The sequence below is a fragment of the Lissotriton vulgaris genome, chromosome 1_1, assembly GCF_964263255.1.
Source record: "Lissotriton vulgaris chromosome 1_1, aLisVul1.2, whole genome shotgun sequence".
In the NCBI taxonomy this organism is placed as follows: Eukaryota; Metazoa; Chordata; class Amphibia; order Caudata; family Salamandridae; genus Lissotriton; species Lissotriton vulgaris.
Window position 1 is genome coordinate 945082948 of NC_141685.1, and position 19137 is coordinate 945102084.

At 43.2% G+C, this 19137-nt stretch overlaps 1 protein-coding gene across 1 annotated transcript in view; it reads left to right on the plus strand.

Moving 5' to 3' along the window:
• The window catches only part of LOC147748246 (aquaporin-5-like), a 56405-nt gene that overhangs the window by 8527 nt on the left and 28741 nt on the right, over window positions 1-19137 (plus strand). The window contains exon 3 of the mRNA XM_086959212.1: window positions 18776-18856. Coding sequence (XP_086815338.1) covers window positions 18776-18856 — 81 coding nt within the window. The remainder of the gene's footprint in view (window positions 1-18775; window positions 18857-19137) is intronic.

Genomic DNA, 19137 nt, shown 5'->3' on the forward strand with positions numbered 1-19137 from the left:
TTACATGGTCAAATGTGCTGATTTTTTCATGACATTTCTTAAAGTTATAGAAGCAGGCATAAACCTTTCTATATATACATCTATATGTACATAGATGCAACAATTGTGAAACGGTCTGGTATCCACATGTATCTTGAGATGTAATATGCATTTTCCCCTTATTTAAATGTATCTGCTTACAACAGGTAGCATAGTTCAGTCTACAATGAAACATGTATAAGGAAAAGTTGCTTACCTGTACTCCTAGTTCTATTCACGGGTAATCTTCATTAGAGTCATATGCACTGAATAGTCCTGCCAGTGAGACCAGCCCCCCTGCCACCCCCCCTCCCAGCAGCAGGTATTTTCTACAGCAGAGGGTGCATCTGTGAGCTTTTTAAACTGTATTTACTAGGGCCTGTGCACTTTGTTTTCTGGCCAGCAGAGGGAGTAAAGTTTTATTCAAACAATATTGTTAGATTTTAAGTTAGTGAGCCCTTACCTGTTGAAGTCCAAAGTGTGGATTGAGCCTGTCTGTCTTCTAGGAGATTCTGAACAGGAGAAGCAGCTGCCCAGCCCCCACCCCCAGGCCTGCAGACCATTGGCTATTCAGCTACCAGGCAAGTGTGGGCCCTCCTCTCACACATGCCCAGGCCCCTTAAGGCCTTGCTGGGTGCACCCCAAATCATTCTCCTCCATCTTGTAAGTTGCAGCCTACCTTTGCCCCAGATTGCAGTGAGCAGAGTCCAGGAAGTGGTAAGGAGACAGGCTAATGCTGACTCTTCCCAAGACAAAAAGTTGTTTAAAAAGAAAATTCACTTTCTGTTTTTACTGTTTTTGCCTGTAGTTGTTACAGTTAAAAATTGTACTTTTAGCCTGACTGTAATTGCATATTTGATCACCTCTGTTGTGTTTTAAACTTGTGGTTTTCCCTGCTCATGATTGCCTCCATTTAGCGTGTTGAATTGTGGGATTTGCAGTCTAACCTCTGTAGTTTGTCCCACTCATTCCTTGGTGACAATTCTGCTTACCCTCCAAATTTCTCCTTTGCTCTATGCTAAGACCTGTATGTTAAAACAGTGCACCCCCAGCCACCATTTTGTGTTCACAAGCCAGTTTCCAGTCCCCCTGCCTCCCCTCCCCACCAGCAACAGGGATTTTCTCCATTAGAGGGTGCTTCTGTGAGCTGTTTAAACTGTATTTACTAGGGCCTGTGCACTTCGTTTTTTGGCCAGCAGAGGGAGTAAAGTTTTATTCAAACAGTATTGTTAGATTTTAAGTTAGTGAGAGCCTTACCTGTTGAAGTCCAAATTGTGGATTGAGCCTGTCTGTCTTCTAGGAGATTCTGAACAGGAGAAGCAGCTGCCCAGCCCCCACCCCCAGGCCAGCAGACCATTGGGTATTCAGCTACCAGGCATGTCTAAACAGGAGAAGAAGCTTCAAACTCCCTGTCCAGCAAACCTTGTCTGAGGTTGCCGGGACCTTCTATGGTCTGCTAGTGGTTGGTACATGTCTACATTGATTGGTGGTTATATCTGGTGTTTCTATTGGATTAGGGTAATGTCCTCTTTGGTTGGGTATTTGAGGGCGGCTCTGATTGGTTTCTGGGTCTGTGATTCAATCATTGTAGTGTTGGGACCAGGGCTAGGGTTAGGATTTCTATTGGAAGTAGGGACTAGGGCTTCCTATGTTATTGGCTGTTGGGAGCAGGGTGGGACTAGGGCTAGGGCTAGACCTTTAATTGGAAGTAGCGATTAGGGCTTCTGATGTGATTGTTTGCTGGACTAGATGCGGGACTTAGAGTAGGGTTAGGCTTTCTATTGGAAGTAGGGACTAGGGCTACCTGTGCCATTGGTTGCATGGACTAGTTTTGGGACTAATGGTAGGGATAGGGCCTTTATTGGACGTAGATATCCGTGTTTTTGAACTGATTGGGTGCTTGGACTAGGGCTAAGATTGGCTGTAAGGTCCTGGTCTCCTATTGGTTCTAGATTTTAGGGCTAGTGTTGTGATTGGATAGTGTTAGGGGTAGGATTCCCATTGGCTGAAGGGGTCACCTGATTACTAGAGCTATAAAAGGCCAGGCTTAGGGCATCTCAGCCCGGGCGTCGAGGCTGAGGGTAGATAGGACAAGGGTAGCTGCCTGTTTGAGCCTCTTAAGGGCAGAGAGGACAAGGGCTGATGCCTGTTTGGGCCTGTTAAGGGCAGAGAGGACAAGGGCGGCTGCCTGTTTGAACCTGTTCGAGACTTGTCGGGACTAGGGCCAGAAATGCTGCCCTTTTTCTCATTGATGAACTGGGATCACTGCCTAAAGTCTTGAAGGAAGTAAGAAACCTCGGAATGACCATTGACTCCAAGCTGTAGATGAATTTCCAAGTGAATAAACTAGCAAGATCAAGCTTTGCTACTATAAAAATGCTGCAATGAGTTTTAATCATTTGGGATTTCCAAACAAGGTCCAAGCTACCATCTCCCTTGTTCTGTCCAAATTCGATTACGCCAATAGCCTCTATCGCGGGTCACCTTTAATGACCATGAAATGACTACAACGGATTCAGAACTCGGCAGCCAGACTACTCTTGCATAACAAACCACAAGACCACATCTCCCCTGCCTTGAAAGCCCTGCATTGTTTACCGGTTGCCAGAAGATCCATGTTCAAGCTGCTTTGTATCACCCACAAAGCAATACATGGAATGGGACCAATCTTCATCAGGAATACAATCACCAAACGCATTCAACAAAGGAACCTCCACTCTAAAGGAGCATCTTGCCTCAAAATCTCACCATACAAGAAAAAAAACACGGGTGGCACATCCTTCTCTGTTCAAGCAGCCAAACTATGGAACTCTTTATCCCCAACATATGATCCACCGACCTTATCTTCAGAAAACTACTCAAGATTTGGCTCTTCCTCACATAAGCACCATACACAAACAGAAATTTACAGCATATCCCTCTGTATACAAGGATGTTTTCACTATAGATATGTTCCTATCTTTGTGTATTACTTTGTATAAACAGGCAAAATAATTATGTTGTTGAGAGAAAATATTAATAATTAATAAATAAAAATCATCTTTGGTCTACATGTACATACTTCCATTGTGCATCTATGTACTTTCCATGTACCTGGATCTGTGTGTCTGTTACTTTTCTCCTGAAAAAGCATATCCAATGCACTACCCTATTTCTCATCCTGGGCCTCTATCAATATCTTTAATCTACGTATACTTACCTCCTTTATGTATCTATATACTTTCAATGTAATTATGGATCTATATATTCATCAATTTCTTCTAATTTAGCATTTCCAATGCACTACCCTCTTTCTCATCCTGTGCCTCTATCAATATCTTTAATCTGCATATACTTACCTCCTTTATGTATCTATATACTTTCAATGTAATTACGGATCTATATATTTATCACTTTCTTCTAATTTAGCATTTCCCATGCACTACCCTATTTCTCAGCCTATACTTCGCTCAATATATGTTCTAGCCCAACCTTCTGACTCATCTCAAACTTCTTCTACTACTCCTTCTAATGCACTACCCTATCTCTCATCCTATACATCTGTCAATATATCCTCTACATCCACTCTCTCATTTATCTCAAACCCCATACCACTACTATGATTGCCAAAATAACCCTTTCTAGACTCTCTCCTACTCTACCCCTCCTTGCATCATCTGACACCTCTTTTACTATACCGATCCCCTAACATAAACCTTTCTAAACTCTTTCCTCTGAGTCCTCCCCTCCAAAACTCCTTTTTACTCATCCAAAAGCCTCCTCCTACTGCTAAGACCTAAATAATAAAATAAAAAAAATCCTTCACTCTTTTATCCCTCCACTATCCTTTTCACTTGAAATTAAAAGACTAACATGTTCACTTCTCAAATTCCATATTAAACTATACTAATATACAACCAAATAACTGAATAACATACCCACTACTCAAATTACTTCATATTTTTTTACTATACTAATTTTCAACAGTAATCCTTTATGGGTTCCGGAGTGGCGTGCTACTCGCCAGAAAAGCGCTTCAACACCCATCAGGGGTAACAAGTGCTATATGAATGCAAATCTTTCTTCCCCTTTTATCCCTCCGCTATCCTTCTCACTCCAAGTAACTGACTAATATCCACCACTGAAATTACTTCATATTTCACCATATTAATTCACCACTAATCCTTTGTAGGCTTCCTGAATAGCGTGCGTCAACAAGCGCTATATAAATACAAACCTTTGTCCTCCTCTATCCTTCTGCTATAATTCCAAATCCAATTAACTGACTAACCTATCCACCACTTAAAATGTACTTGAATTCAACACTAATCCGCTATGGGTCCCGGAGTAGCGTGCTACTCGCCGAAAAAGTGCTTTGACGCCTCGTCAGAGGGTAGTAAGCGCTATATAAATGCAATTACAATACAATACAATACAATATATATATATATATATATATATATATAAATATATAGCAGCAGACAAAGGCGCTATGCCGAAACGCGTTCTGTTTTTGATTTAAATAAATCTAATGAATTGATGTAATTCGAATCACTGAGTGCCGTCCATTCTTTTACCGGAGTGAAAGAAGTTGTGAGCAGAATATATAAAAATATCTGCAGCCTAAAGAGAGGCTAAAACTGGGCAGTTTTCATTTGAAAAAAGAATCTAATCACATAGAAATATGTTATTAATAAAAGGAAATACTTTAAAACATCTTTCCCAAACGTTTATTAACAAAGTAAGGGAATAGGAGACATTGTTAGCCCATAGAATGCCATAGAGAGAATGGAAGAGAAAGCTAGCCCTGTGCCTTTGAAAACCCTACAGTACCCCCTATATCTCATCATGCCTTACAGATGACGGTTATGACAGGTCATTTGTAGGGTGATTAGGAATCCTGGGTGAACTTTTTGTTGAGAGCTGTAATAGTTCCTGCGTGGGAGGTGGGAGGGTTGCTTATGACCTTGATGAGGATTCCCCTGGAAGAGAACTTGGATTACAGGTAAACATATTTTTATTCTCTTCCAGGGGATCCTCATCAATAGTCATAAGCACTGAATATAGAATAGCAAGCACATCCCAAAAGAAGCACACATGAAATAACAACAGCTCTAGCAACTACCCAAACCAATTCCTCAATGAAGTCTGTCTTACTTGAGTATCTGCTTTGGAGTCTCAATCTAGACAATAACGCTAAGTATAGGTATGTACAGAGCTCAATATAGCGGTTTGTTTATTGCTTAAATGGGAACATTTCTCAGGAGAGCTGCAGTTGCAGCTGTTCCCCTTATAGAGTGTGTCTTAGGTCTACTAGGCAAGGATTTTTGTTATCTAACTGATATGATAGAAGTATACAGGAAACTATCTACCTAGAGATCGTCTGTTTTGATGATGTCAAGCCTGTTCTCACTGGGCCATAGTTAATAAAAAGGTAATCTGATTTTCTTATTTGTTTGGTTCCATCTACGTGGAACCTCAGAACCCTTTTATCAAGGGAGTATAAAGACCTTTCCGCTGGAGTAGATTGACTCTGGAAAAAAGTTGGCTATGAGATGTTTTGGTTAATATGGAAATCTGAAACTACCATAGGAAGGAAGTTGGGATGAGTTCTCATAACCACGCTAGTAGTATGAAAAACGATATATGGTTTTACACAGCATAATGCTTGAATTTCACAGACTCTACATGCTGAAGTGATGGCCACTAGGAAAGATGCTTTCCATGACAGATGCTGCAAATAATCTTTATGGATAGGTTTAATCGGGGGGACCCATTAATTTGGAGAGAACAATGTTAAGTTCTCATGGAGGGGTCTGTGAACTAATTGGTGAGACCACTTTTTTAAGCCCTTCAAACAAAGTCTTTGATTACTGGTATTTTAAAGAAAGATGTTTGTGATGAAGATTTTCTATCAGTTGTTTAAAAAAAATGTCTTTATTGATTGTCAGCAGTTTATACATAGTTTAAACTTTGACAGCTTTATTATGCAAAGTATCACAGTCCCATTTACTAGAACAACTCTTGGCGGGGTACCAAGCAGTACTTTATGCAAGTGTCATAAAATGGAAGTAGCATTGTGTGCATGCTATTGACACTAGAACCATTAACATAAACTGCAAACAACCTAAAATGATTCGAACCTATCTATCTTACGTATGTATTGTGGATTTGGCCATATGTGGAATGGAGTAAATATTTATGTATGGATGTATGTGATACAGAAAGGATGAGATGGGGTACTGCGTATACTGCTTAAACGTGGATATATGCTTATCCGAGTCCATATTGGACTTGGCTATACCTGTTGCAAGGCATGCCATATATGCAATCATTTGACTGTATGTTGTGTTGGGTGTGCGGAGTGAGGACATGCCTCACAACATGGTTGAACTGGATGCATTCAAGCTAGCCTCTATGAACAAGAGATACTCAATTCATTGTATAGGACTAGTCTGTGAAGGTGAATATCGAGTATTAAGTGATTGTGCTGTATTCTCCGCAACCAGTGCCCTGCTGAGATCCAGGAGCCAAGTGCTTGTAGTAGGGCAAGTACGCAACTTCCGTGGCATAGCTATTCTACATTGTGCCAAACCCAGGGCCAAGTCTAAAAATTTATTAAGGTTCTTACATGCGACAGAGCGTTTAATAATACCAAGTAGGAAGTGCGGACCCTGAAGTAGTGAAGTAGTGTGGCTCACTGGTTAGAGGCGGCAGACCCGAGAGCAGAGGACGGCCCGGGACCAGGGTTCGATTCCCGGCGCGGCAGGTTTCTGGACCAGGGTCAGCGGACTCGATAATTCTCTCGCCTCGGTGCCCACTCTGATCAGCGATCACACTCGGCAACTCTGGGCATTAGCTTGCCTCATCTTCACTAACGGCCCCACCGGACCGCCGGGGATGCCTGGTCTCACCCTGGAGATACCCATTAAGGGACCATCTCTCAGGGAAGCCAGGAAGGGTTTCGCAGCGGTCGAAGCGCCTTGGGACCCTACGGGTAAGTAGTGCACTATATAAATGCCTATACATTTACATTTACATTTACCCTGAGCAGTTAGTAATGTGTCCCTCGCTTCCACTAGTATCACCGCTATCTCATTCCAATATGTACTGAGGCGAGGGCAAGTCCAAACTTTATGATGAAATGTTGCTTCTGAGGCTAAACAGCGAGGGCAGGCATCAGTAGACGTAAGGCACATGCGAGGCAGTCTATGTGGTGTTAAATATGTGTGGTGTAAGTAATTTAATTGCGTATACTTCAGCCTAGCATTCGTGGATATGATTTTAGGATAACCTATACATTGTAACCATTGCTTATCGCGGATAGTGATCAACAGTGTAATAAATGCGAAGTGATACTGATAGGGATATAGGGTCGGGTCTGAGAGAGTTATAAATCGCCGTCACTGCATGTTTGCCCTTTCCATGTTTGAGTAGAGTCTGCAGTATCTGTGATGTGGTGGGTCCTGTATGGTTATTTCCCCACGTTTAGAGGAATTGTTGCGATAATAACGCATGGAGGATGAAAGTCCCCTGTGGTATCCCAAAGTCTTCTATTAACTCCTTGAGATTCTGCAGTTCTAAGCCTGCAAATAATTTGCCAGGGTGTCTAGTTCCACCACTTTCCAGGTTTTTAGCTCCGGACGTCTATGACAAGTAAATGAGCCTTTAGACAACACATATCTTAACCAGCTGCGCCTAGCCACCATCATTAGCTTCCCAATGTAAGACTAATGTTCTGATTTGTTAATTTGCCTCAAATTGTAAAGCGCTCTGATATCCTTCCGGATCAAGTTCGCGCTATATAATACTTTATAAATAAAATGTTAACCTGTTTCCTCCGCAGTATAGTTGTGGGTCCCTAGAGCCTTTCCATTATTGCTGATTGTTGCAGTGGCTACACCCAAGAGGTCAGCTCGGTAATGCTATCACCCGCAGGCCACCTCCTCGGCCATTGCAGTTGCACTGCAGTGTATTTATGCCAAAACTTCAGTGCACCCAAGCCCCCGTCTGTAAGTGTCAGGTACAGTTTATGGAGTGCCAGCCTGGATCTCGACCCCCCCCCCATATCAGAGAAACAAGCAGCAACTCCAGATCTTTAAATATACTCTGTGGTATTTTCTGAGGGAGGGCGGCAAAGAAATACAAAAGCCGTGGAAGTAAAAGCATTTTGGAAATAGCCACCTGACCTATAGGGTACAAGGTCAGGCTCCGCCAAAATGGAAGGGCTATGCAAGCTGTCGTATTTACTTTACCCAGGTTCCCATCTATGATATCTGAACGAGAGTGATAGATTTGTACACCTACATATTTGAAAGTGTCAAATGGCCATTCCAGTGGAGTACAGGGCATAGTCTGTCTCTGTTCTGGTGAAAGCGATTTCATTGGGAACATTTCAGACTTGGACAAATTGACCCGAAGACCTGAGACCTGAGCATGAGTGTCTAACAGGCTCATCAGCACTTGCAGAACAGTGACCTTGCCATGCAGGTAGATTAGTGCATCGTCTGCATAGAGTGATACTATATGCCATTGCCTGGCTGCCTGAAGACCCCAGTCCACCACCCGTTGGCACAGTTTGCACACCAAAGACTACATGTCCAATGCAAATAAAATGAGCCCTGTCTGGTACCCCGCTTATTACAAACAGTGGGGAGATGACGCGGCCTATCTTTACTCTCGCATGCGGTTTCTTGTATAATCTTCGCACCCTTTGCAAGTATTTATGGCCAAAGCAAATTTTCCAAACACACCCAATAAATATGCCAACCCAAAGTATCAAACGCCTTTTCAATATCTAAGGCTGCTAACTAAGGAGTTTGAGGTTCTGTATGGGCCCAATCAACTAAGTCAAAGAGACGGCGCAGGTTCAGGCCTGTGCTTCTTCCTGGGATGAAAACATGTTGGTCTTCATGTACCAGTATGGGTGCTGCTTCTAGTAGTCTATTGGCCAGTATTTTCTCAAACATTTTATAGTCGACATTTAACAGTGACAAAGGTTGATTGAGGCCAGTTGAATGTGAGGGGGATCATCAGTGTTAGGAGTGCTGTACAAAGAGGTGCAATACTTATGAAAATAGTCATTAATCGCCTCCTGTGTGTTCACCAATTCGACCTCAGTAGTATATATCGCTGTGATTGGAGGTTGTGGAGTATCATTTTTCAATAACCAAGCCAGCATTTTGCCTGCTTTGTCACCTTCTAAATGCCGACGAGCTAGATATTGTTTATAATCCAGTGCACGGAGACTATCCAATGTCTCCTTGTACGACAGACATGTCTCAGCTAGCAGAGGAATAAGATGGGGTTCTGTAGGTCATAGTCATTAATCGCCTCCTGTGTGTTCACCAATTCGACCTCATTAGTATATATCGCTGTGATTGGGGGTTGTGAAGTATCATTTTTCAATAACCAAGCCAGCATTTTGCCTGCTTTGTCACCTTCTAAATGCCGACGAGCTAGATATTGTTTATAATCCAGTGCACGGAGACTATCCAATGTCTCCTTGTACGACAGACATGCCTCAGCTAGCAGACGAATAAGATGGGGTTCTGTAGGTGTCAATCACTCACATCTTTGAATTTCCATCTCATGCTACTTCAGTTCTGATGTAAGTCTCATGCAGGTGCCGTAAGTTAATTTAATGGCGTGTCCACTGGGAACCGATTTAAATGCATCACATTCTACACCTCTATTGGAGACGGTGCCATTGTAGGTCTGGAAATATGCAGTGAAAGATTGTGAGAGAGAGGATCGGAATGCCATATCCTTAAGCACAGCAATAGGTAGACGCCAGGTCAGAAGCCTGGCACTGTGCGTACCCCACGAAAGGTGCAATTGTAGTGGGCTGTGGCCAGAGATTGTGTGCCCCAGGTATTCTGTGTGCGATACCCTAGACAAGGCATCAGTCAAGCAATATATTGCATCTATCCTCGTATAACAATCATGTAGCGTGGAATAATGTGAATATCAGGGTGTTTACTCTGCCATGCGTTGCTTAATTGCATATTAACGGCCCAGTCCCTCATGTGTCATGTCAGCTGAATGGATTGTTCCCCCACGAGCAGCGGACATGAGCAATCTGGGGCAAGATCATAGATGAAGTTATAGTCTCCCCCCAAGAATGTTGGCGCTGTGGGATCAGAAAGCAGGGATGGTTTTAGTGTCTGTAGGAATAACTCTTACCCTGAGTTTGGGCATACAGGGAGATTAAAGTTAATGGGTGACCATCTAAGAGACCTTCCAAGATTACGTAACGACCTTGAACATCAATCTGTGTGTGTAGAATTTTTAAAGGTGTACCTGGCGACACCCATATAACGGTGCCTATGGCATACTCGGAGTATGGGGTCCCTATGACTGTGCCCCATCAACACTTACGAAGTGAAGTGAGCGTTTATGTAGTGAGATGCGTTTCTTGTATTAATGCAACTAAAATCTTATGGTTATGCAGATATTAATAGACTTTATGTTGTTTATTATATCCTGCCAATCACCACACATTCCAAGTTATAAAAGTATAGTCACTGTTTGCCATCTGATCAACAGTAAGAGAAAGAAAAGGAGTACTACCATATGCGGTTCTCCAACTGTGAAGTCATTATTTCTGCCCCCCCACCACTCGACCACAATTATAGTCATGATAACAACCATCCTGCACTTTATACTTGACATAGCAAGAGAGATGGATCGTATTAAACAATAACAGTTCCTCAACTCCCCACCCCAGGCCGGCCTGCCAATGGGCAATTGGCCATCTGCACTGAAATGCAATCAAACCGATTTTAGAAAAGATGCTGTAACAGCCACTTAACATTACTAGGGGGCGTAGAAATACTGTGTTTTGACTGAAGTTTGGCTGCCTTGTATGAATCACAACTGCAGTATCCTTGGTTCCAGGACTCTGTTATCGCACAAGGAGAAACAAAGATAAACAAGCCGACCCTCATACCGGCAACGATCCATCAATGCATTGTCTCCAGATATTCAAAGTGTCTATCAGGGTGTCACCCAATTCATCTGCCATCTGTGGGTAATCTCCAGGCCTCCCCCTCAATGCTGCATGTTGTGAGTCTGTAAGGGACAGCGACTAATCTTGCACCACTTCCGAGTCAGAGTCAGATCTGCTGGGTGTCACAGGGTCACCCAGATGTTCCGCCATCTTTATGGCCTGCGAACGTTCTCTTGTTAACTCGGCTTTTGTAGGATCCTGTATTCTGCCTCATCTGCGGCCCCTTCGCGCGCCCACATGTTTCCAAGCCTGTTGGGGATCTGCTGAGGTAGTGGGTGGAGGATGTGCAAATCCATTTTGATCTAGCCATGACCATGCCTCCTCAGGAGTAGAGCAATATATATTGCTGTTTTTGTGTTGAATACGCAGTTTGACTGGGTCCTGCAATGCATATTGTATCTCGTGGTCTTTGTGGCATTGTTTGACTTCCATATAGGATGATCTGCTGTGTTGCACCGTCAGGGGATAATCCAGGTAAATATGTACAGTTGCATTCTCAATCTGCCAGGGACCATGAGCTGTGGTCACCTGGAGGATATGGTCTCTGTCACAGTAGTTGAACAATCTTGCTACTACTGGCCTAGGAGTATTGCCCAGGCATGTAGGACCACCTGGTACTCTATGTGCTCTCTGTATTGAAATGTTTTTTGCGGTAGTGCCTTGGCGTCTGTCTGCGGAGAGCCAGGTCTCTAGGTACTGGTCCATGCTGGACCCCTCCACCCGTTCCGGCAGCCTCATGATGCGGATATTGTTTCTGCAGGATCGCCCTTCCTGTTCCTCTACTTGGCTTTTCAAGTATTCCACCACTTGTTGAAGGGATTTTATCTGATCCATGGCCGTGGAAACAGTAGGGTACACAGATGGTAGTGTGAATTCTAATTTCTCCACCCTGTCTTTAAGCTTTATACGATGTTCTCTCAAAAACCCAATTTCTGCGCATAGTGAGTGAATTTTTGGGCCCAGTGTAGTCTTAATGTCTAATTTGCTGCCATCAGTTCATCGAACTGATGTGAATGGTCGGATGAAGCATTCAGGTTTAAGGTAGCGTGGTGTGTGGCATCTCCCCCACCGGTAGCAGAAGTTGTTGCATCAGTCGGTTGGGATTGCGCCTTGTCTAGTCAGGGCTTCCCCATCCTGCTTATTGTTCTTGCAACGTTGCGTTAAGAGGTACCTGTGTGGTGTTATTACACAAAGAGAGAATTGGGGTGGTGCACCAGATTTACAAAGCACACAAGAGAGTCTCAGGTTACTGCTGCGGTGGTGTAATGTAGGTGATTATCAAATATGGTGCAGACACTCACTGGCGGAGGGTGTATAAAACACACCTACTTGGTTGACTGCTATTATTATTCAGGTGGCAGTCTACTACGGTAGCACTGAGGGTTGTATAGTTCTGGGACTGCCTTTGATTGTGTATTGCTAGGATAGCTGCGATGTCAATTCTTGTTGGGTGGTGGTCCACTGGATTATAATCAGCCGCATTGCTGTGACCCGATCAGCAGCTCCGGAGGGACCACAAAGCGATTGGTATTCAGGCAGGCATAAAGTCTACGTGTCTACGTTTGCAGTGTCCAGCAATCCAATGCTAAAGCAATGGTGGGAGTTCCCGTGGTGAAAGACCACAGAACAAAGCAGGCCCTGGAGGGATTGTCACATTACCTCACAGGTGTCACGGTCTTACTGTAGAGCCCTCGGCCACGCCTCATTCCTGCAGTGACACACTCAAAGTAGGAGGGGTCACCGTCATCTCTGGACCCTCGGCAGCAATCTTCAATGGGTCACAGGCACAGCTGGTGAAGGTGCTCCTATGACGAAGTCCCTCTCAAGGGGGTAAGTCGCATGGCCTTCAATTTGTTGATTGCCGGTGCCCTACGCACGGAAACAGATGTTTATCCCTATCTGCATGACCATGATGCAAGCTCGCCAGCAATAGCAATGGCTAGGCCTCGTGTGCACCCCTTACTGCAATCCTCCCATCGACAGAGGCACTTGCATCCGGAACTCACACGGCCCAACACACATGCCATGTGAACTTCAATACCAGGGCCGAAGACCATTCAGTTAACAAAGGAGTTGGGGGCATTCCAACGACATCCGTCCAGGCAATAATCCAGTACCTCATGGGTGTGAGCTGCTACGGGTCCCGGGATCCACTGCTCCAGCCAGGTGTGTGGTGCAAACTCTAAACCAGCGGGCATGCCGCCAGTAGCACAGTCATCCGTTGTCTTGAGTGATTACGCCCGAGGCGCCCCTCCTCTCACTCACCGAGCACAGCCGTGGTCGAGCGGATCGCCCTCACTCGAGGTCCGCGGTCTCAGGTCATCGCGGTGTCATGCCTTCACTGCATCATTTGCTGCAGGCAAGCTCCAACAGACGAGGGTCTCCTGAAGCGTTCCATGATATTTGCACTTCACATAGCAAGCATATGCAGGGTATATACAGGATTTTTGGGCAGGCGTTATGCGAAGCTCAGCAATGCGTGTCTGCACACACTGCCATTTTGGCCACCGAGATTTTCTATAGGCTGTTATGGTCACAGCATTCATCTAAATAGAAGAAAACTGTTACCAAGACTTAGTTAGATGCAGAAGATAGGGTATAACCACTTCTACTTGGCACAAGATTGGATTGTGTTTGTTTTGAATGCACCATAAGTAACACCTCTTCCACTTAAAAGCATAAGAGTTTCTTGTGAAAGGTCTTTTAGCTCCTCTTAAAATGTCCATGCAATCTTGAGGAATGCCTAAATGTCCATATTTAAGGAATTCAGTAACCAAGCTGTCAAGTTCAGTGATGGATGGTTGGGATGGAGTATCTGTCCTCTGAACTGGTACAGGAAATCATGTTTGCAGAGCAATCTCTTGTGTGGTCATCCTTATAGGTGAAGAACGTCCGTGAACCACCACTGATGAAGCCTTTGTGGTGCTATCAGTATCATCCTGGTCTCGGACCTGCAGAGCTTGATGATTACTGTCGGTATGAGAGGAATTGCGCAGAGAAATTTCCCTGACCAATTTATCAAAGTAATTCAGTTTCAACTCTGTTTGGAAGTACCTAGATTCGTAGTCCTGGCATTTTTTGTTGTTTACATCTGCAAACAAATCTATTTGTGGACATCCCCAGTCTTGGAAAATGCCTTGTAAGACTTTGTCGTTTAGAATCCAGTCGTGATTTTCCTGAAAAACCTGACTGAGAGCCGGCTTGGATATCTTGAACCCTTCGAAGATGAACAGCTGTTGTGGTTAGGTTTCTGGCTATTAACCATTTCAATATGGCTTGAGCTTCAATAGATAGGGGGCGTAAGTGACTAGCTTCTGGCCTGTACAGGTAATGCATTGTTAACGTGTTGTCACTCTGAATAAGAAGGGAGGTTATTGTTATTGTTGGGAGAAAGTATTTGAGGGTCAAATGGACTGCTCTCAATTCCAGCATATTGATGTGATGTCTTTTCCTTGTCTGATCAAATTCCTTGGGTTTTCAAGTGACCCATATGAGAATCCCATCCCTGGAGAGAAGCATCTGTGATCAATGTCAGATCCTGATGGAATGATATTCCTACCAAAAGGTTTTTCGTTTGAGTTCACCATGGGAGAGACTGAATTACAGCATGTGATAGATAATATTAGCAGTTCGATATCTGATTTCACTGGACTTCTAGACATTGCTGGAAAAGTCTTGCTTGACGAATTAGAAAGATGCCAGAAGTCATCGAGCCTAGTAGGGATGCAATCTGTCTTGCTGATGGAAGGCGAACATGTAGAGATTCTGACACTTCAGTTTGTTCGATTGATTGATTGATTGATGATAATCTCTCCTCCGAAGGATACTCGTTTGCTGATTGGGTATCCAGTACTACTCCCCGATATTGCAGCTTTTAGACCAGACAGGCTGTTGACATTCTGAGGTTGACCTGGAGACCCAGATTGGTTAACATCTTGATACAAAGTTGGTAATGTTTCTTTGTCTCGGCTGGTGGCATGCTCTTTATCAGCTAATCATCCAGATATGGATAAACAAATATCTTTTGTTTCCTGAAGTGAGCTGCGACTACAGCCATACGTTTGGCATACGTCTGTGAAGCTGATTTTAGGCTGAATGGTAGGACTTTGCATCGACAGTGTCAAGATCCTACTTTGAATCAAATACATTTTTGATGCTTTACATATATTGAGATGTCAAAGAAAGCATCTGTTAAATATATCAAACATATCCAGTCTCCTTGATACAGGTGAGGATAAATATGATGTAATTCCAGCATTCTCAACTTTTCTTTTCTTATGTACTTGTTCAGTACTCACAGATTTCAAATGGATCTGAATTCTTGTTTTGATCATTTCTTTCACACCATACCCCCATTCCTCTCTGGTAGAAGGGAGCCTCCTCTGCAGCATGCATCTGTAACAGAATGTTAACTTCTTTCTGTAACAGGTCTTTCTGATGTGCCAATGATTTGATTAGTGGATTGGAAGGAGGAGGGGCCTGAATTAAAGAGAATATCCATTCTGAACAATATTCAAGACCCATTTGTCTGTTGTTTATTAAGTGCCACTCTTCTAGATGTGTTGTGGTCCACTGTTGTATTCTGAGTATAGTCCTCATTTGGGGAAAAGCCAGCTCTTGACTAATCTTCTGAAGCTAAGATGATTGTCAGTGGATTTTGTGTATGTGGATATCAAATTCGATAGTTTGGTTGTTTGAACAGAGGAAGATATTCTACCCATGTTATTATTCTATGTAGGACCTGCAACTGATTATGCCATGCTGCCCAATATACTAATTGTACTTCTAAGTCTGTCAGTGGTGCTGTGATCAGTAGAGACCAGGATTGACATTGGGGTGCAAGATCTTTGCAGAGGATTTGGGTTCTTGAACAGCTCATGTTCCTATGAAAAATTGTAGGCAACAGTTTTTAAAATAGAGCAGAGGTGAAGGTTGGTAAATGCTTAGTTTCAATTCAATTTTCAAAGTTCTTGAGTTTAAGAGGAACAATAGGGATAAGCAATCAATAAGAACAATGGAGTTCAAATAAAAAATTCACAAAATCTCAATCCTGTATAAATTTCTTGAAACAAAAGTTTCCGACTTTATTTAATGCCTAAATCCAGTTAAACTCTTTAACCACATATAATATAATTTGACTAAATAAATCTGGTATTCCAATTCCTCTCCCAGCAAGTACTTGATAGTGAAATTCGGTGCAAGTTGAAATTTTTGAAGACAGATATTCATGTTTGGTACAAATTGTCTATGTTTTGAAGTCTACGCTTTTGCAAAATATGTTTTGCACTCTATGGGTCTCATTTATGACTTTTCTGATGTTCCGGTGGCGCAATGTGCCTCTGGCACATTTATGAGGCCATGTAAACCTACGTTACATGGCTTTTCATAGCCCTATAAATATGTGCTCCTTCCACGTAGAAAACTGGGTGAAATCGGTGTTTCATGGGTGTTGCTGGGGGCATTCTCAGCAACATCCATGGCCTTTTGACACTGCTGCAGATTTACAAGAAGTCGTAAGTCTGAGGCAGTGCCAAAAACGTATTCCTCCCCAGGGGAGGCGTAAGGGAGGAAGAACGAGGAGAAACATCTGTATTTCTCCTATTTTTTCCTCTTTCTATGTGTGCTGTACTCTGCAGCACACATGAAGGAGGAAAAAGACTCTTGTGATAGTTTTTGTACAGGTAGGTTTCCTTTCCTGCACAAACATAATCATCCCTGCAATGCACGCACCCTTGCACCGTGGTGCAAAGGTGCCAGCAAACAATCCATAAATGAGGCCCTATATATTTGCTTGTTAACCTTTTACTGCTTTCAGAATGTTAAACATCAAATTAAAACATTAAGGGGCTTAATTACAAGCCTTTTGCACTGCTGGTGCATCACTTTTAATATGGGGGTAAGTGGAGCACCAGCGGCGCAAGGGGCTTGTAAATAAGCCCCTTACTGTGAAACTTTACTAAGGGTCTTGTTATGGGTTTAGTGGTGCAGTAACGGTACTGCCCAGCTTGAGCATCGCAAAACCCATGTTTGAACCGCCTGCCAGATTAGGAGTTTTCTTCTGTCTGGTGGGGTGTTCTTTGTTGTTCCCACTGCAGTGCTTATGAAATAGGCACTGCAATGGGAACATGAAAATCAGTACTTGGACAGCATGGACTACTGCAGTCCATGCCATACAGATGCAGTATGCATAGAGATAACATTGACGCAATGAGGCGACCCCTTTAAAACGAAAGACCGGCGGTCAGCCTGTGTGAGGACACTCCAAATACCGCCATCACTTTAACCACTGTGCCTCAGAAGAGAAAGGCACTAAGCGGCAACAGTCACGATTAAAAGACACCCGTCCACAAAAATATAAGTGTCAGTCAAGAGCTCCAATCAAGCATGAAAAACCTGTACACGAACTCCAATAAGGTACCCCGTAAAGAGCCCTGAAGAAAAGCCCGAAGATCAAGGATACAGGCTTGGAAACGCGTCAGCTTGTTTTATGAACGTTACACTCGCAAAGGGCAAAAAATAGAACAGTACACACCTATTGGTGTATACAGCTAAGAGAATAATATTTCCTAACAAAGCCCTTGTGAGACCATTCCTTTAGTTAATACAAATAAACCAATGCAGGTCTGGTGTTGAACTAATTACCAGGATACTAGTCAGAATATGTTTGTAGAAGATGAAATGTGATTTATTAAATGTGCAATTATTTTTTGTGTGTAAAAAGTGTATATACTTGCATGTAGTGGATTAATGTTTTTGTATTGCAACATGTAAACCTCGTACAAATGAAAAGTGTATAAAGTGATGTAACTCAAACACGACATACAAACCGACTAAAATACCCAAGGCTTAATTCTTTAGGGTATTAAATCTACCCAGAATAAAAAAGTGGCAGAATTCAAACGTGACCGGGTCCCCTTATTTATAAACAATGTTACGTTGTCCTACCCGGCCCCTTAAAGGACACAACCCCACATTTTCCCCAATTATACAGATACTGGGGGGCATGCACACGGGGGGGGGCATAACATGTGCCCCCTGCATGTACCTTATGGCGCAGGGGCACAAGGATGCCTTGTAAGGCCCCTTTTATTTCCTCAGCATCACACTTTTCATGGCATTCGCATCCCCATTAAAAGTGTAGTGATGAGGAAACTTGTAATATGCTTGGCAAGCATATAGGGGCCTCAAGACCACCATGCCACTCTAATCCCAGGCGGTTGCAATGGTCCTAGGGCGGCCCAACTACCCTGGTCATAATAGGGTTGTCGGAAGACCACCACTGCCTCACCCCCACAAGTCTGGTAGTCCGTGGACTGTCAGACTCATAATAAGGCCCTATGTCTCTACAACGTTGCTTTGCTAGAGAATCAACACCAACTACTTTCTTAATATTTACTCTTGTAAGTTAGTATTGCATATATGCATGTGCTTGGCCAGGTGCGCACTGCCACATGTTTGAAATAAATACGAGTGACTAGTCTGACAGTTAAGGGTACTGGACTTCATACAAGAGGTGACAGGAGTCTTCTGGGAAAGCACAAGAAGCACCAAATTACCTTTCTGAACAGCCCCCAGAGTCCCTGTACTGTTAGAAGCAGACTGTGTAACGTATTGTTTACCAAAAATACTGGCTGTTATAAAAACATATAACTGCTGCACTCCCGTCTTTTCTCAAATGCTGTAAATGCAGAATAATTGTTTCAATAATCAATGAGGTTAGCTAATACATATCAATGATTGATGTTGTATTTAATTCTTTCTCCACAGATATACTACACTGGCTGCTCTATGAATCCTGTCCGGTCCCTATCACCAGCAGTCATTGTGAAACGATTCAATAACCACTGGGTAAGTTCTTATAGTAGAAACTAACAAACATCAAGGGCATCAGATCTGTCTGGATACAATCAGACACCAACCAGAGAAACACTGGTCACCAAGAGCGAGAAATAGGCTGCAGCAACTCAGGTATTCAATCTGAGGCCAAAACATAGAGAAGGATAAAAAGGGAGCAACAAGACCCATGGAACACTGAGCCAGATGAAAAGAGCGCAAGCAGATACAGGTAAAGGGAACCAATGTCTTAGGCACCAGAAGCACAGGAAGAGACAAAAGTAGTGCATGCTGGG